The sequence below is a fragment of the Anolis sagrei genome, chromosome 6 (assembly GCF_037176765.1).
Source record: "Anolis sagrei isolate rAnoSag1 chromosome 6, rAnoSag1.mat, whole genome shotgun sequence".
Taxonomy (NCBI): domain Eukaryota; kingdom Metazoa; phylum Chordata; class Lepidosauria; order Squamata; family Dactyloidae; genus Anolis; species Anolis sagrei.
This window is the reverse complement of record NC_090026.1, coordinates 32,364,406-32,390,821: the sequence shown is the minus strand read 5'-3', so window position 1 is coordinate 32,390,821 and position 26,416 is coordinate 32,364,406. Positions and strand designations below refer to the sequence as shown.

Below are 26,416 nucleotides of genomic sequence, written 5' to 3'. Positions count from 1 at the left end.
GTCATTACTTGGAACTAGCAGGAAGCCAAAAGTAATAGATAATATATGATTTTATTGTGTAATTTTAGTAGATAAATCTTTTTCCAAGCATTCTTTTTATGATCAGAAAAGGAGCTGCTAATTCAGTCTGATCATCACAATTCAGTTATAGATGACTATGAGCAGGGGTCCCCAAACTACGGCCCTCTGTTCAAAAAGTTTGGGGACCCCTGACTATGGGTATAGACTTGCATATAATGTTTTAGAAAAATCTAAATCAATCTATTTTTAAAAATGATAACGCTTATAAATACTTGTAACTGTGTTTGTTAAAGGAGGGAATAAGGGAGAGGGACTGCATGCATATACAAGCGAGATGGGAGTACTGGAAGAAAAGAGTTGGTGCAAAAGCAAAAACAAGTATTTTGCTAACCTCCCTCTACAATTTGTTATGGATCTCTTATGTTTATTCTCTGAACAGAATCGATGGAAATCTCTCTAACCTACCATTTTTATGTCTACTGCATTTAAAAAACACACTTAACAATGTGTCCAAATTGAAACTTAGAAAATGAGGAAAAAGAAAAGTCTGGGAAATATAGTTCCACCTCATTTGCTTTTGTACATGCTTTGAATACTTTACCTGAACCTGTACAATAACCAAGTATCTTAACCAAAGCTGTGAAGTTCTGCTCTAATGCTTCTCCGCATTAGAAATACAGGATGCAATACAATACAGAGTTCAATTCAATGAAACTTATGTACATCTGGGTATTTCAACTTCTGGAAACCTATAACCACTCCACAGAAGAAGAGTCCATAATATGGCAGCACACATTAATTTCACCTGGGAATTGACAAAATCTAGCCTAAAACTGGATACAGATAATCAAGTTTTCCTGTGAAATGACAGACCACTCAATGTGAATCATTATTCAGTTCTTGAAATCTTTTGCTAGGCTTGAAATAATAAGACATTCTTTGAAGGAAGTAAGAAGTATTCTCTATATCCTCTTTTTAACCATGAGTGTTTTATGTAACCTGTGAATCTCAACAGAAACTCTATGATGTCCAAAACAAAACTGCAATAGATAAAGGGAAACATTAGCTCAAAGCATAATAACTACAGTCTCAATGTAGACACTGTCAGAATATTTCCAAGGATGAAAGTTCCTTATAATCCTATCCCAAATGATTCCTGGTACACAAATGTAGTATGTTACTCTTTTAGTGCCTATGGTGTTGTCTGCACACTTAATAATATGAAATAGCATATTCTAGTAAAGTGGAGATAGAAAAGCATTTGATCTCACCCCTAATTTCACCCAGTGTTACTGTATACCTTCGCTCCAAAGTATTCCCAATGCATGCTTCTATACCACGAATCCCTGGTAAAAAGTGTTCCAAGTAACAAAGATGATATTCAAAGCAGCAGTGTACCTTAACCCCTTTTAAGGTTCCTATTGCTTTGATCATAGAGTATCTGGCAAGTAGATCCCTTCATTCTCTTCCTAATGTAAACTAAAATAACAAATATAGTCCATCTTTTATTCCAAACTTTTCTCTAACACAAAATGCATTTTAATAAAGGGCCACAAAAACAACAGTTGAATGATCAGGTGCTTGGACCATTTGCTACTGATTCTCAAGTTGGGAGAGACTATATTTGCTTTTCTAGCACATTTAATTTAAACTCACATTATAAACGAAATAGGAGATAGCATGGTATAGTGGTCTGACTCTGGAGACCAGGATTTGAATTTCAGTTCTGTCATGAAATCCATTGGGTGATTTGGGCAAGTCACACTATCAGTCTCTGAGGAAGGCAATGGAATACTTCTGAACAAATCTTGTCAAGAAAACATTATGATAAGCCATAGAGTCACCATAAGTCAAAATGACTTGAAGGCACACAACAACAAACAAATGAAATACTGTCCCACAGCTCCAACTACTTTGAGATTTTTCACCTTTCTCATTTCTCTGGAGCACAATAGAGACACCATATTATCAACATCTATACATCGATTGGTCCATATAATAGTATTATAGTTCATATTAACAGCTTTCCTTAGTATGAGCAACATCACCCACAAATCCACAGACCTGAATGTATTCTTTGTCCCCTAATTTGTTACTACCTCTGCACACAGTGAAGCAACTTCATTTTCTGGTAATAATGCAGTTTGACTGTGGAAAACTTCAGTTTTATCTTCCCCATCTTTGTCAAATTTATCCTGTCTGTTCATATGTTTTCAGACAAATGATCAAAAACGTAACTGCATTGCTATCTCACCAGGCATTAAATTGAGGGAAATGGAAGGCAGCATGGCTATACTCTAGTGAGCACAAGTGTTGGGCATCCTTGCCTACAGACCCCTGCACCAGTTATTGTTAGTTTTGTATATTGTTGTGAATTACTACCAACCACAAGCTACTGTCTCTTAACACACATACCACATAACTTATATACATACAAGAAACAACATGCATTTTTCTGGGGAAAAGAAAGGCTTTAGAAATGACTTTTTTTTTAAAGAAAACTGTCCTGAAATAATTGCACATAGCTATACCATCCAAAGAAATGTAGCAAGGCAATCAGTTACAATGTAATAATGCATCAAGTTTGCAGTTTCAAACCATAATGCATTGAAAATAAGCTTGTTCATAAACTTAGATAAAGACAAGCCATTTCCAGAAGAGGTGACGGGTGATCATTTTAGATACCTGTATTTTTGCATGTTTTAATTTGTAGTGGTTTTTCCTACAATACAATGCACATCTGCCCATAAATTCTACTGAACTCACTCCTGAGTAGAATTCTATGTACTAAAATAATTCTTATATTTAAACATTAGAAGAGAAAATATTTCAATAGTTTGTAGCATTTCTCAGAGATGATGACCCAAAACTTTTCTATTTAATGGGACCTTTAAATGGGATGTGTGTATGTTCATGTTCATTTAAGTGTACAAGAGAATATGAGTTGTATATTCCTTATTTAGAATTCTGAAATACACCAAAATCAATATTACCCACATGAGTGACTGAGGTAGTGACATCTTTGCTTTCTGGTTGTTCAACGTACACACACTTTGTGCGTACACACACTTTATTTAAAAAAATTGAAAAAAATATCTTCAGGCTATGAGTATATAAAACATAAATAAATTTTGTGTTTTGACTTGGATCCATTCTCAAAATATTGCATTATGTACATATGCATGCACACACTCCAAAATCCATTTTCCTCAAAAGCCCAAACACTTCTGGTGCCAAGCATGTTGGATAATGGATATTCAACCTATATAACCATGCTCCCCATACCAAACTTCTTAGATACCTCAACACCAATGATACACCAGACTGTACAACACTCTCTATCCAACTATTCTTAAGTCTGTTGGGGGTTGGAAAGGATGAAGCAGGTGTTAAACTAAGCTTCTCTATGGTAGGGAGGGGAGCCTGTGGCTTTCCAGATGGGACTGCAAGCCTAGCCAAAGTGAGGGATGATTGGAGTGACAGCTGAAAACATCTGGAAACCTGCAACTTGTTCATTCTTGCTTGTCTAGAAGCACACACCTAACCACACTCTATTGAGCTCCCTAATGCAAACATACTTTTTATTTCAAGCTCTTGTCCTCGGAAATACTCTGAAGAATTAATTCAGTTTGACGCCACTTTAACAGTCAATGTAGCCTTATGTCTTTAGGTTTCTCTGCCAAACAGTGCTGGTGCCTCATCAATCTACAACTCCCAGGATTCCATACCATTGAGCCATGGCAGTTAAAGTAGTGTCAAACGTTAACTCCCGTGATTCCACAGTATTAAGTTGTGCCAGTTAAAAGTGATCTCTGTATACTTTCACTGTGTTATACCCTGCCTTGCGCTGTGAGAAGAGACAGATAACAAATAAAAGTTATTATATTCCTATTTTACAATTGTGGGAGCTGGACTCCAAAACACCTGGAGGGTTGAATTTGGTCCATGACTGTTGTATATGCACCCCTCCTTGGGACTGCAACATCTCTTCTCCCACATGTTGACTTTGTTCCACATGGTCCGACTTTGGAACATCCTCCCCAGGGCAAGCCCCACACTGTCCTCCTTTCGAAGGTATGTGAAAACCTGTATGTCCCAGCAAGCATTCAAGAATGACTAGTTCCTAGCTACAATGCCCAGTCCTTAGGTCTGTTAGTATATGGTACTCTGTTTTGCACTTCATCCACTTCCTTGGCGCTATGGTACGCTGTTTGCACTATTCCTTGCCTGGCCCTTTTATAGCTTGGTCACGCCCATCTTAGTAATCCTGGCCATTGATTTTTTTGAACCTTGTCTGGAGCTTCAATGTAATCTGTTTTTATATTTTTCTGCTTAGTGGTTGTTATCTGGATTGTTGAATTTTATGATGCGTTTTTTTTAATGGTGTTTTTGTTTTAATTGATTGTTTTGGCTTTTATGTGTTGTGGACACTCTGTCCCATATGTAAGCTGTCCTGAGTCCCTTCGGGGAGATGGTAGCAGGGTATAAAGAATAAAGTTGTTGTTGTTATTATTATTATTAATGTTGCCCACATGACAAACCTGCCAGAAAGTTATGCCTTCGGATTTACAGCCCTATCACGCTACAGCATGGATCCACTTTAAATCCGGTTTCTGCCTCCTGCAGAATTCTGGAGTTTGTAGTTTAGTTGGACCTGTCTGCTGTACAGTTGAAAGGCCCCTTCCTAAACTACAAGCTCCAGAATTCTGCAAGAGGTAGAAACTGGATTTAAAGTGGATCCATGCTCAAGTGCAGGTGTGCTTTGCACTTCAACTCCCACAATTCTCCAGTGCAGGCATGTTTTGGACTTCAACTCCCACAATAGGGGAACACATCTCCCTCTATGAACCACCATGGAGATTAAGATCTTCTGGAGAGGCCCTGCTCTCGGTCCCACCCCTGTCATAGACACGATTGGCAGGGTCGAAAGACAGGGCCTTCTCAGTGATTGCCGAATAAACTTCAGCTATGGAACTCCCTCCCCGGTGAGATTAGGTCAGCCCCCTCCCTCCTATGCTCAGAAAGATGGTAAAAACTTGGCTGTGGGACCAAACTTTTGGGACACTGCAATAAGGCAACAGTAGGAAACTTTACCCTGCTGACCGCATCCAGAATGGCTGATCTGTGATGGTTTAAAACGATTCATATAAAGTGGAGATAACTGATTTAATGTTTATGTATATTTATAGTTTATTTTATGTTCTGGCATTGCCGTATATATGTTATACTCCGTCCTGAGTCCCCTTCGGGGTGAGAAGGGCAGAATATAAATGTTTTAAATAAATAAATAAATTCCTAACGGCCAATTTTGGGAGTTAGAAGTCCAAAACACCCGGAGGGCTGAAGTTTGCCACATATGCTCTAGTGCAGGGGTCCTCAAACTAAGGCCTGGGGGGCGGATACGGCCCTCCAAGGTCATTTAACCGGCCCTTGCTCATGGTCAATCTATGTCTGAAACTACTTGAAAGCACACACAACAACAATCCTATCTTATCAGCAAAAAAGCAGGCCCACACTTCCTATTGAAATACTAATAAGTTTATATCTGTTAAAATTGTTCTTCATTTTAATTATTGTATTATTTTAAAGTGTTTTTTGCACTACAAATAAGATATGTGTAGCGTGCATAGGAATTCATTCATTGTATTGTCGAAGGCTTTCATGGCCGGAATCACTGGGTTGTTGTAGGTTTTTCAGGCTGTATGGCCATGTTCTAGAAGCATTCTATCCTGATGTTTCGCCTGCATCTATGGCAGGTATCCTCAGAGATTAAGACCTCACAACCCGAGGGGGCTTGCCATAGTTGCAGGTGACATGTCAGGAGAGAATGCTTTTAGAACAACCTACAACAACCCAGAATTCATTCATTTTTTTTTCAAATTACAATCTGGCCCTCCAACAGTTTGAGGGACTGTGATTTGGTCCTCTGCTTACAAAGTTTGAGGACTCCTGCTCTAGTGTGACGAGGTTCTTAACGTTCTCCCAAATAGACATTTATGAATAACACAGTGGCACTCTGCACATGCTCAGCTGAACTGCTAACTGGAATGTCCTTCCAAAGGAAATAAGACAGGCCCCATCCCTCCCCTCCTTTCGTAAGAGCTTGAAGACCTGGTGGTTTCAACAAGCCTTTGAAAATGACCAGTTCTAACTCAGCCCTACATATTGTCTAATACGGCCTTATTCTTCCTACCAGTTACCCAGATTCTTTCCTCTAATTGGCCCTGGAATGGACAGCCACAGACCTAATATTATTGTTGCCTGCCATAGCATTGCACTTAATTCCCGGGGCCCCTAGAATTTTTGGGCTTGCACAAATCTTGGCCCGGCCTTTTCAATTTTTAATTGCCTTGAAGAGGCAGGATTACTTTTAATATATGTGTGTTATGGCAACAATTTTTATGCTTATATTTTGTTTGTTAATCCTATGGTTATGTTGTTTTTACTCTGTATGTTTTGTGATATTACTTGGGAACCGCACTGAGTCCCCTCGGGAAGGTGGAGCGGTATATAAATAAAGATTATTATTATTACTGTGCTCCAAGGCTGTGCAGTGGCAGTGAAGGGGGAAAGGCTGCAAGTGTATTGAGCAGGAATTCTAGATTTGGAAGAAACCCCAAGGGCCAGGCATGTAGCGGGGGGGGGGGGGGCTTTGGGGGCTTCAGCCCCCCCCCCCCAATTCTCATGGTGGTCTGTCAAAAGGCCTTACTGGTACATTATTTAAACTGTTATGTTTATTCATATCATGATATGATCACCATGCTGAATATATCTCATATGCATGGGGGTATTGGGGTAACGATACAAAAGGTTTGCTAGGGTAGACCCTCTTTCACTCAGACTCAGCCCCCCCCCCCCCGCCCCGAATCAAAATCCTGGCTACGGGCCAGCCAAGGGCCATTCGGTCCACAGGCATGGGCAAACTTTGGCCTTCCCTCCTGGTGTTTTGGACTTCAACTCCCACAATTCCTAACAGCCTTTGGGAGTTGAAGTCCAAAACACCAGGAGGGAGGGCCGAGGTTTGGGCTCCAACCCCATTCTGCAGAATGTGTTCCAACCCCATTCTGCCATATCAAAACACATGGTATCAAAACACAACCAAACCACTCCCGACAGATGGCTACCCTGCCTCTATTATACCCCTCCAGAGAAAGAGGCCCCACTACAATGGAAGCGAAGGCAGCATATTTCAATGTGAACAGGTTTAACCATCAGGGAGTTCTTCCTGGTGGCTCAGTGGAGCAGTTTCCCGGTGCAGGAACTCACCCAGGCCGGGCCCCTCCTGTGCCGCCGCCTCCTCCGCCGGTCCATCGGCGCTCCCCCGCCGCCAACACCGCCTCCTCCTCCTCCGCTTCGTCCTCCTCCTTGGCGGTCCATGCTGAGACCCGAGGGGGGAGGGGGGAAGGTGGAGGGCAGCCAGGGCCCCCTCCCTCCCTCCCTCCCCTCGCGGGAGCCCTCTCTTCCTCCTCCTCCTCCTCCCTCGCAGCCTCTTCCTCAGGACCAGGCCTGGGCCCTCAGCTCCTGCTGCCGCCTCCTCCTCCTCCTCCTCCGCGCTTCTCTTTACCCTCCCCTCAGGCCGCAGCGCTACGTGGCCGTCTCCGCAGCCAACCCAGAGCCTGTCAGGCAGCCGACCTCGCGATTATACCGCGCCTCAAGCCTCCCCCCCCCCTTCCTCCTCCTCCTCCTTCTCCCTCCCGCTTCTGTTTCTCTTCAGCGTCGCTCGCTGGCTCGTCGTCAGGAACGCGGCGAATGCGCATGCGCCAAGGTCCTCGCGCGAGAGAGCGCGCGGCTTGTTCTGGCTTTCTTTCTTTTCTTTTTTTTTTAGGGAACTCACATTCTCCCTTTCTGTTTCCATCCCCCCCCTCCCCTTCACTCCCCTTTGCCCCGCCCAGTTCCTTTTGCGCGCGCATCGGCGCGAGACCACCGCCACCCACGTGATCGCAGCCAACCGCCTCCGCCTCGGCGCGAGACAACACCCCCTCCGCCCCGCCCCTCTCCATAGGAAAAAAAGAAAAAAGGACGCGCTCGCGTGAGAACAGCCAAAAACGCTGGCGGCTTGCCTTCCCTTGTGCGCATGCGCGGTAGGAATTAACGTCGCCGCGCTTAGGTTGGAAAAGGGAAGTGAAGGCTAGGAGAAGAAGGCAAACGGGACACAAAGTGCTGCCTCCTTGTACAATTGTTGCAAGTCGACACTGCTTTTAACTGCCATGGGTCAGTGCTAGGGCCTTATTATTATTATTATTATTAACTTTATTTGTACCCCGCTAGCATCTCCCGGAGGACTCGATGCGGCTTACACAGGCCGAAGCCTCAACACAATACAGTAGAAAGTATAACATCACAACAACAAGGCAAATCAAACAATAAGCAACATAATATAACACCACAATACTAAGCAAATCAAGCAATAAGCAGAATAACAACAAAGACAGTACATCAGGACATTATTAAAAACTGGTTCGGCCGGCGCACTGGGGTACAAGGGTTAAAAGTGCTGAATGGCAGGAGGCACGTAGGGTTAAAAGTGCGATGTGCAGTGACAATTTGTTATGCTAAGGTGCTACTAGGGCTTGGGTGGGGATTCCTAGTCTGGGAAGGCACAACGGAACAGCCAAGTTTTTAGGTTCCTTCTGAAGATGGCTAGAGTGGGGGCTTGTCTGAGCTCTTTTGGGAGGGCGTTCCAAAGTCGGGGGGCCGCCACAGAGAAGGCCCTGTCACGTGTCCCCACCAAGCGCGCTTGCGACGTGGGTGGGATCACGAGCAGGGCCTCCCCAGATGACCGGAGCGAGCGTGTGGGTTCGTAGATGGTGATGCGGTCACGCAGGTAGGGTGGTCCCAAACCGTTCAGGGCTTTGTAGGTGAGCACCTGCGAGGTATTGGAGCAACAGCAGGAAGAGTTGAGGCCTAGCCTTCACTGAAGTCTGCTTTGGAGAGCCAAGAACAGCAGAAGGCTACCCAGTTGTTTCACGAATATACTCCAGTGCTGAACCTTGGAATCATAGAATCATCGAATCAAAGAGTTGGAAGAGACCTCATGTTAGTCATGGGGGTTCTGTGTGAGAGGTTTGGCCCAATTCTATCCTTGGTGGTTTTGAGAATACTCTTTGATTGTAGGTGAACTATAAATCCCAGCAACTACAACCCCCAAATGTCATAGAATCATAGAATCAAAGAGTTGGAAGAGACCTCATGGGCCATCCAGTCCAACCCCATTCTGCCAAGAAGCAGGAATATTGCATTCAAATCACCCCTGACAGATGGCCATCCAGCCTCTGTTTAAAAGCTTCCAAAGAAGGAGCCTCCACCACACTCCGGGGCAGAGAGTTCCACTGCTGAACGGCTCTCATAGTCAGGAAGTTCTTCCTCATGTTCAGGTGGAATCTCCTTTCTTGTAGTTTGAAGCCATTGTTCCGCGTCCTAGTCTCCAACGAAGCAGAAAACAAGTTTGCTCCCTCCTCCCTGTGGCTTCCTCTCACATATTTATTTATACATGGCTATCATATCCCCTCTCAGCCTTCTCTTCTTCAGGCTAAACACAACCATGGGAATATATTATGTTTTCCAGTCATCAATATTTTTCAACGAACAGTTGAATTTGTTCGTAAATTGGAACAGGTACATTTGTAAGTAGCTCCAGCCACGCACACACATATACACACACACATATCGATAGAAATAAAAATTAAATAAAAATTACTTGTCTGAACACATCTCCCACTACGTCCTTCCTTGCAGTTTAAGATCATCTGGGGAGACCCTGCTCTCGCTCCCGCCAGCATCGCAAATATGTCTGGCAGGGACGAGAGACAGGGCCTTCTTGGCTGTAGCCCCCCCACCTGTGGAACTCGTTTCCCAATGAGGTAAGATCGGCTGCATCCCTCCTGTCTTTTAGGAAGAAATTGAAGTCGTCGTTCTGGGACCAGGCTTTTGGACAGCAGGCATAAATAGCGCTTTTGATATGGAATTTGACTAGAATGGTGATATGGCGGTTAATCCTGTTTTATTGTTTTAATTGTTATATTTAATGGCATCAAATTGTGCCAAATGTAAGCTGTCCTGAGTCCCCCTTCGGGGGTTGAGAAGGATGGGGTAGAAATGCTGGAAATAAATAAATAATGTTTGTTTGTGGGATTAACATAACCACTGGACGAACTGACACCAAATTTGGACACAATACATCTATTAGGCTAACAAGTGACCATCACTGAAAAACACAGCAGAAGGGACTTAAAAAGCAAAAAACAACAACATTACAATGCATGCGCAAAACCATATATGTACACAAACACACCTATAAACAAATATACACACAAAGCACATATTCACAGACTGGGCCACAGCGACGCATGGCAGGGGACAGCTAGTATGTGTGTGTGTGTGTATACACACACACGGGCTCCTTAGTGGCGCAGCGGGTCAAACCACTGAACTGCTGAACTTGCTAACCAAAAGTGGGTTTGAGTCCTGGGAGCTGGGTGAGCTCCCACTGTTAGGCCCAGCTTCTGCCAACCTAGCAGTTCGAAAACATGCAAATGTGGGTAGATCAATAGGTACTGCTATTGTGGGAAGGTAACGGCGCACCATGCAGTCATGCCGGCCATGTGATCTTGGAGGTGTGTACAGACAATGTCAGCTCTTCAGCTTAGAAAAGGAGATGAGCACCAACTCCCAAAGTTGGACATGACTGGACAATGTCAGGGGAAACCTTTACATTTTTACACCCACCCACCCACCCACACACACACACCCCTTTGAATGGCATAAGGAAGGGGTAATACCCATGTGATGTTTGTTTTTCTGTCTCTGCCCCAGTTTAGATTTTTCTCTCACTTTATGTCTCTGATCAATGTATTTTGACAAATTTGGCTTGTTATGGAAACAAGGATAGGTGATAAAGCTTTAGTTGAGACACCTTTTCCCCTGATTGATTGATTTATCATGTCAGAAGCAAATTGAGGGTACAGATACGATGTATTTGAAAGAACACAAACAAAGTTAAAAACTTGCCATTATACTAAATTTCCTTTGTGTCACTGTGAGAAGGTCCTCCGTTGTGCATGTGGCGGGGCACATGCATTGTAGTAAGTGGTCTGTGGTTTGCTCTTCTTTTCCCTTCTGAGGGCTGTTGTCTCACCCGTTTTTAACTATGAGTCGTTTGTAAGTCAGGTGTTTGTAACTTGGAGAGTCTGTATTGTAAAGTGCCTGTGAGGGCTATTGTCAGAGATCGAATGTTTCTATTAATTTTGGAATTGGGAACTCATCTTTTTTGGATCACCTCTGGTGGTGACTAGTGATTAGATCTGCAAAGGTTCTAGATCAGGGGCCTTCAAACTTTTTAAGCATAGGGCTAGTTCATGGTTACTCAGACCATTGGGGGGATGAGTATTGTTTGAAAAAAAATGAACCGATTTCTATGCACCTTGCACATACCTTATTTGAAGTGCAAATAAAATGAAAGAACAAGACATTATTTGAAATGAAGAACAATTTTAGCCAACACAAACTTACCAGTATTTCAATGGAAAGTGTGACCCTGTTTTTGGCTGATGAGATAGTCAAGTTAATTAGGATTGTTGTTGTGGTGTGCCTCCAAGTCGTTTCACTTATGGTGACCCTGAGTCTAAAGTTTAGGACAGGGGCTGGGTAAATTACCTTGGAAGGCTACAACTTAGTGTGGGAACCCCTGGATTAGATGTGGGCTTTGTTGCAACGTTTAGACCAGAGCTTTCAAAACATTTCATGTTGGTGACACACTTTTTAGACATGCATCATTTTGCGATACAGTAATTCAGTTTTACTAGCAAACTGGAGGTGAAGCCAACTCCTTATAAAAGATATGGATAACGAGGTGTATAGGGACACATGTCTCATGCAAACCTTTCATTTATATATTTTAAATATTATTTATTCCTTATTTCACATAGCATCAAAGGTTTCTGGTTACACTTACACACTGCAGCCGATATACTAACGTGTCGCGACACACAGTTTGGAAAGCTCTGATTTAAATCACTGCTTCATTACAGAAAGAACCTCAGCCGTGGAAGGCATTGTGACATTCTCTCCAGAGAAGTTCAGATGAATCTCCTAACATATTAAAAGCAAATTTGAGTAAGGAAGTTTGAGAGCGGTGCATGATGGTGGTCTGAAGTGCCTTTTGGAGATCACTGAGCATGCAACAGACACAGGAGTGGGACATTAGGAAGGGTTAAAATAGCCTGTATTCTTCCACCACTGATCCCAGAACATTTACATGTCATTTATAAATCAACTTTCACAGTGACAATCTGGCAGAATGACACATGCAATTTTTAATTAAGACCTGCTTATACCTGGGAGTAATTCAAAGTAATGACTGAAAATCCTTTGGTGGGAAAGATGTGCTTGCAAATGAACAACCCTGGCCACAACATTTCCCTTGTTTTTTCATAAAGTGCTTTGAACTATGTTATTTACTCTGCAAGTCTAGACTCTTTAGTCTTACAAGGAATAATAGAAAACAAATATTTTGGCATGTATGAGTTGCAGCTGCAAGCCTATGCAAAGGAATAAGCCCCACTGAACTTAACAGGGCTTACTTCTAAGTAGGTACCTTCAAAGGAAATGGTTCTGATTGTTGCAACCTGGATAACGGTGACTGCAATTAAAATTAGCATCCCAAATGAGTGGGGTGTTAATTGGGCCAGTGCACTGAATACAATTTTCCCAGCCATTGTTTTGTTGACACGAAACACACCCACAGACTAGGAGTTCTTTACTGCAAGAAACACTCACAAAATTGTTATGATATAGCTCTGCTGTCTTTACTGCAACAGACTAATATGGCTGGATTTTGGGGGAAAAATGTCCTTTTTTCAATTGGATGCTCGTTAAAGTGTTGTACTATTATTCTTTGTTCTCAGCCAGGCTGACCATTCGTTGTATTTTCTGGAGATGATGAGAGTTACAGTCTACATATTCAAATTGAGAAGGCTGTTTTTTGAAGGTTATTTTTTTTTTAATTATTCTAGATGTTTATGGACGGCAACTCCCAATAGCCCCATTCAGCATAATGGATGTCAAGGAATGCTGGGGATTGCTTATAACCAACCTGAGGCCGGTTATAAGTCCAGAGGAGGACAACCAACATTGTAAAGGAAGAAAGAATCAAGTCATGTGAGAAACTTGAGGGAGTCAAGTAAATTTAGCTTGGAGAAATAAAATATAACTGAGTAAATTTAGCTAACAGAAGAAAAGATTAAGGAGTGATATAGTAATTTTTAATTATTGGAAGGATGTTACTTGGCAGGTGGAATAACTTTATTTTCTCTTATTTGAAAAGACAGAGTCCAAATCAATTGATTTTGAGATTCAGATTAAACATTGAAGATTTACTCAATGGTATGAGCCATTCAGCAGTGGAGTAGACTAGTTCAGAAGATAGTGGACTCTTCATTTGAGGTTTTAAAACATGTCACAAATGCTTGAGTAGTGGTAAGGGCTTGCACCCTTGGGGTTCCCTCCAAATCTGTGGGTCTCTGAAGTTCAACATCTGAAGAGTTACAAAAATTCCCATCCCTGCTCTGAGACCTGTTATAATGGGTAGTAGTTATTGGGTTAGCAATGGAGATATCAGTAATTGTCCCAGAAACATGTTATGTTTCAGAACCAGCTATACTACCAATGGGAGCTACTAGCAAGTTAGATTATTTTTATCATTATGATTTGTTATGAGTTGCAGTTCACTTTGATGTTTTAGTGCCTCTGCCGTATGTTGTTTATATACCCTGTTATATACCCAGGGTCTTTTTATAAACCCTGACTTCAAATGCTCTAGCCTGGTGTAACTTGACAAGTATCCAAACCAATCCAGGGCTACCTGTCTGACAGCATTACTGATCTGAGAATAGGGAGTATAGGGAAGGGTTGGGGAAGGCCCTTGCACCCAGAGAGAAGAGAAGGATTGTGCTCACGAAAACATCTTTTCTGTTAAGAAGTGACGTAATTTTGTGTGAGAAACAGAGTGCAGCACAAATAAAATACAATGAGGCAAAATAGGAAGCAAATTTGATATGAATGGAAACTGTAAAACAATGTTTTCTAATCATCTGAAATGAATATTGCCCATACAACTTTGTTGACAGTTTAAATGTTCACCCCATCAATATTATGACAAGCCTCCAAACAGGAGGCTAAAATCATGATCTCAGGGGTGACAAAAAAAAAAAAAAACTCCAAACAAACAAAACCAACAACTAGGCATGAGAAATACAAAAGTGATGGAACAACAATATAACCAACCTTCACTTTAGCCCTAGTCAGCACAGCCATAAGTCAGAAATACTGGAAGTTGACGTGCAACAATATCTCTAGAACGTTTCTTGGTTTTGTTCTGATACTCTTGGCAGTGCCAAGTGACTGGCTATCTCCCTTCCTCGTTTCAATTTGCTACAGTACCATGAGCCTAGTGTTGACTAAAGTTGTCAGTGTATTTGAAACACTGCCTCATCAACTAAGACCATCAGGATCGACTAACATGAAGGGAATGATGTGGCCTTCCAGATGCTGTTGAACCATAACTCTCAGCATTCTTCACCATTGGCCATGCTAGGACTTGTATTCCAACAATGTATGAAAAGTCACATGATTTCCTGTGCTCGCAGAATGATTTGAATGAGAGTCATGTTGCTCATGACCCAAACATGGAGCTGACCATAGTTGTGATGTGTGCAGGCTGTCCAATGGGTAATTCTCTCATTCTTGTTCTGACAAGGCTGTTTCAGTTGACTGCAGCCCCCCCACTCCATACTTTGATCTTAGCTTTGACATGAAAAGGCATGTCACCTAGGCAGAGAAAGAAAGTGTATAACAAACCCACACCTGTCCTTGCACCTTAACTGTTTGCCAATCTGCAGAATGACACGCCTGCCTCTGAGCTGATCTTATCAATCCTGTGATTTCTCTGTTGGCTCTCAAGGCTGCAAATGCCTAATTCACCTTCTACAAAGATTCTGCCTAGCCCTTGAATGTTTCTCAAGTCATTTTTCTTTCCAGGCATTCTGGCTTAATTCCAACAGATATTCTACTTTTCATATCTTCCCTGTGGTTTCACCTGACGTTGTGTATTTGTTTGCCAAATAAAGATTATCCAATTCCAATGTAGATGGGGTTGTTGATGACAATTTTTCTACCTATACATGCAGATGTTTGTACTTTGTTTTGCAGAAGTGTGTCCTTCCCAATATGGTTCTTCACTTTTTTCTTTTTTTGTGGGTGGCAGTTCTCAACTATTGGAATTTCAGACATTTTAAACATCAACTTCCAAAAGCTCCAGCCAGCATAGCTAATGGTCAGAGATTCTGGGAATTGAAGTCTGCATACCTTGGGGGGGGGGGGGGGGGAGTTTATTTGGAATTTATGTTCTACTTAACATGTATATTAATCTATAACAACCTAATAGAAGATGATAGTGGTATGGAGCTGCACCTGATCTCATATATAATTAAGTGGCAGAAGTGATTAGGGCATTTGTAATTTAGTTGATGAACCATTTTTAAAATTTCTTTCAAATAATACAAATAGGACATTGATAAGAGACTACCTTTTGAAGACAATCCAGATACTGCAGATGGCCAGTTTGGCAGCTAGACTCCTGAACTAAAACTGTCTGATGATCTCCCTATTTGCATTCTGCTGGCACATCACTCCCATGCTCTCTTATATGTTTGTGGAAGACAACTGTTGATTGTCTAAATCCATTTGCAGGCTGACAGTCAGCTACAGAGTGGACCCTCCAAGTGCTGTTGAACAATTCCTATCAGACCTTCACAATGACCAGGCAGATAGAAGTGATGGGAGGTGGAGTTCAATACCATGTGAAGAGTCCCCAGCACTGGCCTACTGTGCATATGATCTGAAAGTCGATGAAATTTCCCCCCATCCTCCTAATTTAAGACTTCCTGTTGGGTTTTGATGGTTTATTACTGCTTTTCTCTTAGCAAGATTGTTTTTTTTTTTGGATTGTGATCTACTGCTTTCTGCAACAAAGAAATACATAAAAACACTACAGATAATTTAGTGAAAAGTGGTGTTGGTACTAGTATGAAATTAACCATCTCATTGCATTTAGGGTCAAAATCCAAGATGGCCATTTGCCCTATTTTACAGAAAACAACTCTTTGCTTGAGGGCCTTCTCTGTTTGAAGTGCAGCACAGTTTGAGTATTAAAAGAAAAGAGGGACCATGAAAGTATACATCATGTTGGGAAACCTGTAGCTCATCATATATTGCTGGACTACAGCTCCTAGCATTTTGGCTAGCGATGCTGGGACTTGCAGTCAAATAATATCTGGCATCCAAATCATTTGGGATATTGCATATTAACACGAGCATATTGAAGTGGGCTCAGAAACAGATTGGTAGCCAGTGCAACTCCTTTAAGATTAAAGAAATATGAATCATACATCTACTGTCAGCATTCATGCTGCTATATTTTCTACCAGCTGCTCCTTCTAAACAGACTTTGGTGGCATCTCTACTATAAGCATCTATTGCAGTAGTTCAGTTGGTTAGGCTGAGGCTAAAATACCTCTGTCAAGGCCCAAGACGGAATTGCTCCTAAGGCCCATCACAACATTCCTTAACACCGATTATGCTGATTAGGAATTTGCAGTTTTAGAATTACCAGGCAGAGCTCCCACTTTAAGAGTTTTAGTCCAATCTTTTTAATCACTCTCCCCATGCAATATAGCAAGTGGGGTGGTGGCCCAGTTTTGCTTGCTTAAGGTTACAGTGAATTCAAGGAAGAAACAAGATTTGATCCCAAGACTTCCCAATTTATAGTTCTTACTACATTAATTTCCAAGTCACACTGTTAAGAAGGGACATTTTATTAGTTCATTTATTGAAGGTTGGTTATTACAATCTCAACTTCTTGCCAGAATCATTGCTAAGTGAACTTCTTTTGAAGTAATTAAAACATCCCACTAGTGAATGCTGCTATCATCAGGCAATCAGTAGAAAACCTGCCATATTCCCCTTACAGCTGGGGTGAGACTGTGAAACAGAGACCTGCTGTCTAAAAGATGTTTTTTCTTTGTATGAAGACAAATAAATTCAACTATTGACAAGTCACAGAGGAGAGCAGGAATAAAATTTACATAAACGTGTTAGCTCCATATGGGAAACATTCCATCCCCAAATATCATGATGTTTGTTATAATCTGTCTTACTGTATGGGTGGAGGTAGTTTCTCATACTGATAAACTCTTGCATGGCATTGTATTTGACAGCAAAGAAAGGGCTGAAGAAAGACTGACTCTTTTGTTTTCCCAAAGCAAAGCCTAAACTGAAATAATACAGCGAGATCTTGTAAAAAACAATATTCATTCCAGAAGAGGCTTTAGGTTAAATGTGCATAACAAAAAAACAACTCCCTAGTCGTTTACAGCTATTGTTCTGATCAACATAAAAAATAATATTTTAGTGGAAGAAAACGAAGATTGATCACCTTTATTATAGTAAGGGGGAAAGGGGATTTTCAATCTCTTGAATTTTCAACCCCAAATTGTGAAACCTCGGTGATTACTTTTGGCTAAACTCTCTTATTTTCAAGGGAATTGTAGAAAAAAGTTAGGGCTGGGGACAGAAGGTGCTCACTGGGGTAGCTGGAGCAACACTGACTGTCCTGATGGTAGATAGGTGATGTTGCGGGACCGTGAGAGCTGATACGCAATGTCTTCAGCTGCTTCCAATTTGCGTAGTTCAATGAGGCCATCGCCAGCAGTAGCCAGAGAATTGGCAATCAGCTCAGCTGCTTTTGAGTCCCCCTCTGCTGAAATGATAGCTGCTTTTTTCTGCTGCTCTGCCTGTGAAAGTGTGGAAGGAAACAAATAATGTAAGCAGGAAAAGGGACACCTAACCCAATCAATAACAAATTTCAGCAGTGAGTGTTGACAGTAGCCAGAAGAGAACAAATGGGGGGGGGGGGGAGGGTGCATTAAAAGTTGTTACTTCTGAGCAGCATGGAACAACTGGAAAAAAGGTATAAATCTCTCCAGCAAGAAGTGATTCCCTGCCAACATCAGCTATCAAACATATTAAGCCTCACCTTTTCCACTATGAACCTAGCCCTCTCTGCTTCTTGCTGGGCAACTTGCTTCATTTCTACTGCTTCTGTGAACTCTTTCCCAAATGTCAGATGTGTCTGAAAGAAAAGAGGGAAAGATAGTCATTCATAAACTATGTTAATACAAGCTACCAACATTAAAGATTATTATTATTTTGAAATAATAATAATAATCTGCCTTTTCTCCATTGAGCTCAAGGCATTCAGAAAAAAAGCATACTATTAAACACAAATTACAGACATTTAAATCCATACATTAAAGATATCTAAAATATACAAATTGCATTATAATAAAAGGAATGCAACCAAACAGAACATGATGACTTCTGCTTGCTTGTTTTTCTGAAAGCTTGTACAAACAAGTTTAAATGGTGTTATTGGGGTGCTAACATCAAGAAAACTTGCTGTGTGTTATAGCCCTTCATATCACACTATTCTGTGGTGCATTAAAAAGATGGAAAACAAAGTCTTCTTTGCCTAGGAATTTACAATCTAGAAAAAGACACAAGGGAAGCAGATGAAAGGGAGGGAAATGGAAGTAGAGGTAAACAGGAAGAAATGGCTGCTGCAGTTTCATGTGCCTTGACAGTAGAATCTTGAAACAAGGGAGTGTTCCAAACATTCCAGAGAAAAACTAATCTGTTTATTCCCAGTATATATTACAAAGACAGACTTCATTCACAACAAGATGGAAGCACCACTTTTCAAAGACACCCATGGCATTTCACAAATTAATATAACCTGAATCCAATCAGCTGCTTGGGGAAAAAAGCTAGAATTTATAAAGGTTTAAATGAAGGCACGTTACTGCTATGACTAAAGTGTTTCTGACACAGATCTGCTCACTGCATCTAAACCCCCTGCTGCAGCCTTTAGACTTCAAGGTCATCTTTCTCTTCTATGCCAGAAGATAATGGGATATCTGCAACTCTTCAGACATTTTGAACCATTGTTCGTATCAATATTTAGCCAGTAAAATCAATAGACAGGGATGATGGGAGTTGTAATCAACATAAAGATGGCCACAGGTTCCTTCCCTCTTAGTTTAGACCCTAACTTGTAGGAAAGATGGATTCTTACCAAGGAAACATCATCCAGGATAAGGCCAAATGTTGCTGCTCTTTCTGTAAGGTCTTCACTCACTTGCCGTGAAACCAGCTCTCTCTGGGTGATCAACTCACCAGCATCAAAACGAGCCTGAAACAATGAGATGCGTTAAAAGGCAATGAGTGTCTGTATGTAAGAGAGCCTTCCCAATGAGGACGGCTCACTGGGGTTTATTCATGAAACCCCATTCCCTGGGAGGTCTGGCTGGCCTTCTCCCTGATGTCTTTTTGCCAGCAGATAGACCTTTTTAAAAAAATTCAAATAAGCTTTTGGGTTTTATTATACGTAGCAGATAAGTTTTTAATGTAGTGGTGGTGGTATAGTATTATTTTACTATGTTTTAAACTTAAAGTATTATTAATGGTTTTTTAACTTGAGCTTTTAAAAATAAAAATGTGTTTTAATTTTTATATTAACAGTTTAATTATATTGTTCTTTTAAAATATTGTACATTGCCAAGGATCCTATGCTGGAAAAAGGCGGATATAAATGAAATAATTAGTCCCTCCTGTCACAGGATCACAAAGGGTTGCACACCCCAATCATTTATTTAAAAATGTTTAAAATTACATTAAAATACCTGATAGTCCCCTTAGAGCAGTGGTCCTCAACCTGTGGGTCCCCAGATGTTTTGGCCTTCAACTCCCAGAAATCCTAACAGCCAGTAAACTGGCTGGGATATCTGGGAGCTGTAGCCAAAAACACCTGGGGACCCACAGATTGAGAACCACTGCCTTAGAGAATACGGGGAAAAATGTCCCCTTGTTTTTGGCCTACCCTGGGATGTATTAGGATGATAACTTCTCTAGTAAACTAGAAGTCATTTGCTGTTTTAAAAAAGGGGGGGAAATGTTTTCCCCATGTATGTCCAAGTCTAGCCATAGGGTTTTGCAAAGTCAGACGTCCCTAATGCTGGATTTATTTATTGATTCTCCTACTGTCATTTGCTATTTTTAAAAGGGGGGGGGGGATGTTTTCCCCATGTATATCCAATTCTAGCCATAGGGTTTTGCAAAGTCAGAAGTCCCTAATGCTGGATTTATTTATTGATTCTCCTACTGCGCCCCGGGTGCATGATACCACTTGATAATCGCCTTCTCCTTACCACTACAGATTTCAGAATCTCTGTTGTAATGGAAGGCAACACTCGCTCATCGTAGTCTTCACCAATAGTGGTGTAAATTCTGGGAAGTTGAACAGTCACTGGCCTGAACAAGATTCGCAATGTGATGTTCACATTCTGTAAATCTACCAGAAAGATAGGAAGAACATTAGAGCAAGAATTCAAGGTTACAAGTCAAGGGTATGTTATTCTGGACCCACTCCATGTTTTTGAGGGTCTATAAATCAACAATTCCCAGCCCAAGCCTCTTCGCAAGCTTATGTGAATTGTTCCCCACAATCTGCCCTCTTCATGTGAGACATGAGCTAATGGTGAGGAAGGTTACAAACTGCAGTCCCAGTAACATTCTCAGAACCACATCCTCTTCTTTTTAATTTAGGATTTCTCCAATCCCAGCAAGGTTTAGGAGCTAGGAAACCAAAACCAGAAAGCTAGTATTTTTTAAATCACCTTCTGTAATAATTCCCCAAGCTAATATTTTTTAAATCACCCTCTGTAATAATTCCCTATGGGCTTGTTTTGTCTTGACTGAAACATATTCAGGTGAATTTGTTTGCTGTTTATATGCTTGAAATGGAGTCACAAAACATTCTGCTTAGTTTACATGCTTGCTTGTTCAAATCTATCATTGTTGCAACAATTGATGCATTTGTTTTTTTGAAAAAAATGTGCGCTGTTACTGATCGTCTCTTCCTGGAATCCCCTTAAGTTCCTGAGAAACCTTGAAAATTATTACTGTATGCCAGAAGTGGTTTGGATCTGCTTATATAAATTTCAGTGATTTGCAATCAGTTGCCAAAGATTTCTGAGTCCTACTTATTATTTATGGATTTGCAGATACTTGCACTCTATTTACATTCCAAAGTTCCAAAGCTGTGCACACTAATAAGCATAAAATACACACAAAACACAACACCCTAGAAATACTACACATATTCTTTTAAAATCCAATAAATATATGTATGTTGATGGCACTAACTATATAAATAGACGTTGAGTTGAATGAGGAATACATGTTTTTAACTTATGTTAGAAAGTAAAGACAATTGGCAAGTTCTAGTTTAATTTGAACAACAACAAAATGTCCCCATTCTACATAAATTATACAGATTAAGAAATCTGAAGGGAACCAATAATTTGGATTTTATAGGGATTGTGAGTCTAAATTCAGTTCTTGCACTGAACTGCATTTCCATCAGCTATTTGTGGATGGAATCAGGGTGCCAGCTCTATTTTGTTGGCATATAAACCAAGATAGTGGGGGGAAGTTTTATTTTTTATTTTTTGCTGCTGTAGTTGAATAACTGAGGGGCTGGACATTGTGGTAACCTGCTGTAACTTGCCCAGAGCTCTACCTGTAAATCCACACCAACCTTTCAATCAAACTGAATTATGTACCAAGGATAAAGTCAACCTGATCCACCCTCTGATTACCTTTGCTTCCAGTGATCACAGGTACATTGCGTGGACGAGAGCGGCAGTCGAATATGATTGGCTTCTGTACCCATGGAATGAGAAAATGGGTGCCTTCTCCCACCACTATGTCCTGGACACCTCGGAATCTGTCAAAAATGACAGCCCTGTGGCCTGCATCCACTAGAAGAAGAGTAGAGCAAACAAAACATCAGCAACTGGAACCAGAAAAAAGCAAGAAATAGTGAATCATGACCCACATCAATTTGGACTTTTATGTGCCAAACTTAGTAAAGATTTATATACTGATAAACCAGACAAGGCAAACTTTGGGCCCCTAGATGTTTTGAACTTCAACACTGCAGGCTAGAAATGATTTCCCCCCAATTTTTGATTCTAGGTCCTTACAGTAGGTGTGTGGATTGTATGGTCCTGCAAGTCTTGTTAACTATTGCTCCCATGTTTGAACATAGTGGTTGGAGTGCAATGACACTGAGAAAGCCACAGAATCCTTATATGTCTTACAGGATACTACACCTTGACTTTACTAATAATATAATATAGTACATTGTATATACATATTATATTTATAATATTATAATGTAATACAATATAATACTAGTAATAATAATACAATAATTATAATTATATATTTACATTACATGTAATATTACTAATAATATTACAATATAATTGTATAGTGCAATATAGTTATATATAATACTGATATTGTACTATGCTAATAATATAATATATTGTATGAATATATATATTGTAAGATGCTCTGAGTCCCCTTCGGGGTGAGAAGGGCGGCATATAAATGCCGTAAATAATAAATAATAATACACTGCAAAATACAATTTCCCTTTTGAATGTGCGGCCTTATTTGGCACTTTGTGTGTGTGTGTGTGTCCATTTTGTGAAATGCTGACTTCTTTTCTTCATTGTCTAGTGTTTACTTCTACAGTGGGACCTGCTAAGGTTATTGATCCATCTAGGTATTGTATTACAAAATTATTAGGACAAAACCCAAGCCTAATGAAGAAGGAATTCCATAGGCTTGGGTTTTGTCCTAATCATTTTGTAATACAATAGTTATATTCCATAGGAAAGTATCCAGATCAGCTGTCTCTGCTTAGCAGTTTTTAATATTCTACTGAAGAGTTCTAGACAAAAGGAAATCAATAATATCAACTGCAATCAGTTACAATATCTAATGCAAGGAAAGACCTCCTCACCATTATAAAGAGCAGAGTTGACAACTCCACCAGCAATTGCCAGGCCAAGGCCTAGTTTACCAACAGTCTCGAAGATCTTGGCAGCCATTGGGTCAGCTTCAAGCCTGCTTCTTTGTCTTCAAAAAAATCACACCTGCACATAGAACAGGGAAATTCATAGAAGCCTTAAAAATAAAGGTGGTGAAGCAATTTCCTTCAATGGGAGCTGACTATAAAGCAGTCTGTTTTCCAACAATGCCAAGTTATAAATCACCCATACCAACCTGGCAGTGTTGAATATCATAGGATCTACTCCAGAGTAAAAACCCACATAATAGTACTACTGTTTTGCGAGTATGTATTATTGTTTAAGCCCTCTAGGCTATGTGTTTATGGTGTATATGAAATACAGGGTGTTTCAAAGAGAAGTACCTGATTTCAAATTGCTATACCTCTGCAACCACGAACCTCCTATGAATCAGACTCTAATAATAATAATAATAATAATAATAATAATAATAATAACAATAATAATAACACTTTATTTGTACCCCGCTACCATCTCCCCAAGGGATTCGGTGCGGCTTACATGAGACTCTTACCCCTTGAAAGTTTCAAAACATAGTTTCAAATGATTATCGCTAGAGGTCTCTCCCAGCTCACAAACAACCCCCAGTCTCAGTGTTTTGCAACATGGTGACTCCACAACGTAAGACCTACTGAGATCATCTCAATTTGCAGAGGTATTGTCTAGTTTCTGTATCAAAATGGTTAGGAAAACTTGATAACTAATTAAACAGTTTGATGTAACAGCAATTATAACATGTAGCTATTGTGAAATGTACTGCTTTGAAATTAGCACAATCGTTTTGTGTTTTCTTAGCCATACATTTTTATGTCATTTTCACACTTTTATACCGTAACAATGGGGAGAAAGGGCCAAGGAAAGTACAATAAGTTGATTATAAAGTTATGTCTATCTATAAGTCTAATGTATATTCAAGAATGAGGAAGGGAAGGATATTGTTATACATATTTCTATTTTTCAAAGCAGTTCAATTCACAATGTTTTTCACTTAGGAAAAATAATTATTATTTCCCTCCCCCTTTTTTTTTGGTGCCATTTGTTTTTCTTGTTTATCTTCTTTTTTCTTATATTGTCCCATTTTTTATTATCTTCTCCTCTGAGCTTATACCATTAGTATTTCTTCTAGTTCACTTTACTCATACATTACATTTTCTATTATCCCTGACATTTAATAATATTTCATTTATATTTCTTAGAGACTATTTTGTTTTTTAATGTGTTAGTAATGCCTGTATAAATACTTGTTTGCTTGATCCTTCGTCTAGCCTTCTTTTATATCAGACTGTCTCACTCTCTCTATACATATACATGCATACATAAACACATTCATATAAATACACCTACGTGTGTATGTGTACTTCTATAATTTCTATCTCACTGATATTGTGCATTTTTTTCTATTATAGTTTCTTAACAATTGACCCATCATTTAGCTTTCGTCTCTTAAGTTTTAACATACAAAATATTGAAGATAATAATCTATTATTTCTCTTATTTTTAGTTATCAAATCCTGTCGTGGTCTTTTTCCTTTGGTTTTTCACAAAGTCTATAAAAAGTTTCAATTCTTCTTGTAGGTTCTGCAAATTAGTTTGCTGTAGGGCTCCATCATTTTGGAACACCCTGTATAACAGAATTTCCTATTTGGACCTGGGTCCCATCTCCAAGATATCTCATATTACATATTCAAGTATTACAAAGGGTGCATCTACACCAGGCATGGGCAAACCGCCTCTCAAGGTGCTTTGGACTTCAACGCCCACAATTCCTAATAGCCGTAATCTGGAGGGAGGGCCGAGGTTTGCCCATGCCTGATCTACACTGTTGAATTTAAGAGCCTCCAGTGGCAGAATGGGTTAAACCAGGGGTCCTCAAACTTTTTAAACAGAGGGCCAGCTCAGGGTCCCTCACACTGTTGGAGGGCCAGATTATAATTTGAAAAAAGGATGAATGAATTCCTATGCACACTGCACATATCTTATTTGTAGTGCAAAAACCCACTTAAAAACAATACAATAATTAAAATGAAGAACAATTTTAACAACTATAAACTTATTAGTATTTCAATGGGAAGTGTGGGCCTGCTTTTGGCTGATGAGATAGGATTGTTGTTGTTGTGTACTTTCAAGTAGTTTTAGACTTAGGTTGACTCTGAGCGAGGGCCGGATAAAGGACCTTGGAGGGCCGTATCTGGCCCTCGGGCCTTAGTTTGAGGACCCCTGGGTTAAACTCTTGTGCTGGCAGGATTGAAGACCGACAGGTTGCAGGTTCGAATCTGGGGAGAGCATGAATGAGCTCCCTCTGTCAGCTCCAGCTCCCCATGCGGGGACATGAGAGAAGCCTCCCACAAGGATGGTAAAAACATCAAAACATCCGGGTGTCCCTTGGGCAACGTCCTTGCAGACGGCCAATTCTCTCACACCAGAAGCAACTTACAGTCTCTCAAATCGCTCCTGACATGAAATTTTTTTTTAAAAACCTGCCAAATTTGTGCAATTTGGCATCACTTTGCCATGACTCGATGCTATGAAATTGTGGGATTTCCGATGTTTTTTGGCAGGGAAGGTTAAAGACCTTCTAAAACGACAACACCAAAGACTGCATAGCATTAAACCAAGGCAGTTAAAGTGGAGCCAAACTATAGTGTAGATGAACCCAAAATAAGGGGGAATCAATCAGAATTATGGTCTGGTTCCAAGTATTAGGCTAACTGTACACATTTGCAGCCCTCCATTTGCCAGAACTGGAATCCAGAAAAGCCTCCCAACCACCATGTTTTCCCCATCTCCACCCTCTTTAACCCTTGCTCTCTTTTCTTCGTCTCTTCCATTGCATTTTCCTAACGCTCACAGCGTTCTCTACCCTCCCAAATGCAGACTCAACCGAAAGGAAGGGGAAAAAAGGATTCGGGGCGGGTGAGAAGTCCGAGGGCCGCTTGATCGCATTGCTTCACTCACCTCCCCAGCCAGCGCTGACCTCCACATGAATCCCCAGCAAAAGCACCTGGCCTTGCTCTACGGTGACGTACAATCTACGCGCCTCAAACGCCTCGCGCAAAGCCTGATGGGATTCGTAGTCTCTCCAGTCGCGGTGGTAAATAGTATGCAAAGGAGCATGGAGGCGGAAAGAACTACAAACCCCGAATTCCTCACACAGTCTGCCCTTATAGGCTCAGTGGCTCAGAGCTTCTTGGGATTTGTTCATATAATCATAGAATGATAGAGTTGGAAGAGATCTCGTAGGCCATCCAGTCCAACTCCCTGCCAAGAAGCAGGAAAATTGCACTCAAAGCACCCCCAACAGATGGCCATCCAGCCTCTGTTTAAAAGTTTCCACCACACTC

General features: G+C 40.7%; 2 protein-coding genes across 2 annotated transcripts in view; both read right to left on the bottom strand.

Moving 5' to 3' along the window:
• Positions 1-7,831, bottom strand: part of ZNF652 (zinc finger protein 652) — a 33,729-nt gene extending 25,898 nt beyond the window's left edge. The window contains exon 1 of the mRNA XM_060780843.2: positions 7,288-7,831. The gene's annotated coding sequence lies outside the window, so the exon portion shown is untranslated. The remainder of the gene's footprint in view (positions 1-7,287) is intronic.
• A 9,042-nt stretch (positions 7,832-16,873) lies between these two features.
• PHB1 (prohibitin 1) lies at positions 16,874-26,125 on the bottom strand. The gene is made up of 7 exons (XM_060780842.2): positions 26,031-26,125; positions 23,009-23,141; positions 21,792-21,953; positions 20,340-20,482; positions 19,208-19,324; positions 18,110-18,205; positions 16,874-17,867 (listed from the first exon to the last, which is right to left on the bottom strand). Exons 2-7 carry the CDS (start codon positions 23,094-23,096, stop codon positions 17,655-17,657), a joined length of 819 nt encoding a protein of 272 aa, XP_060636825.1. The 5' UTR covers positions 23,097-23,141; positions 26,031-26,125; the 3' UTR covers positions 16,874-17,654.
• Positions 26,126-26,416: the final 291 nt, after the last annotated feature.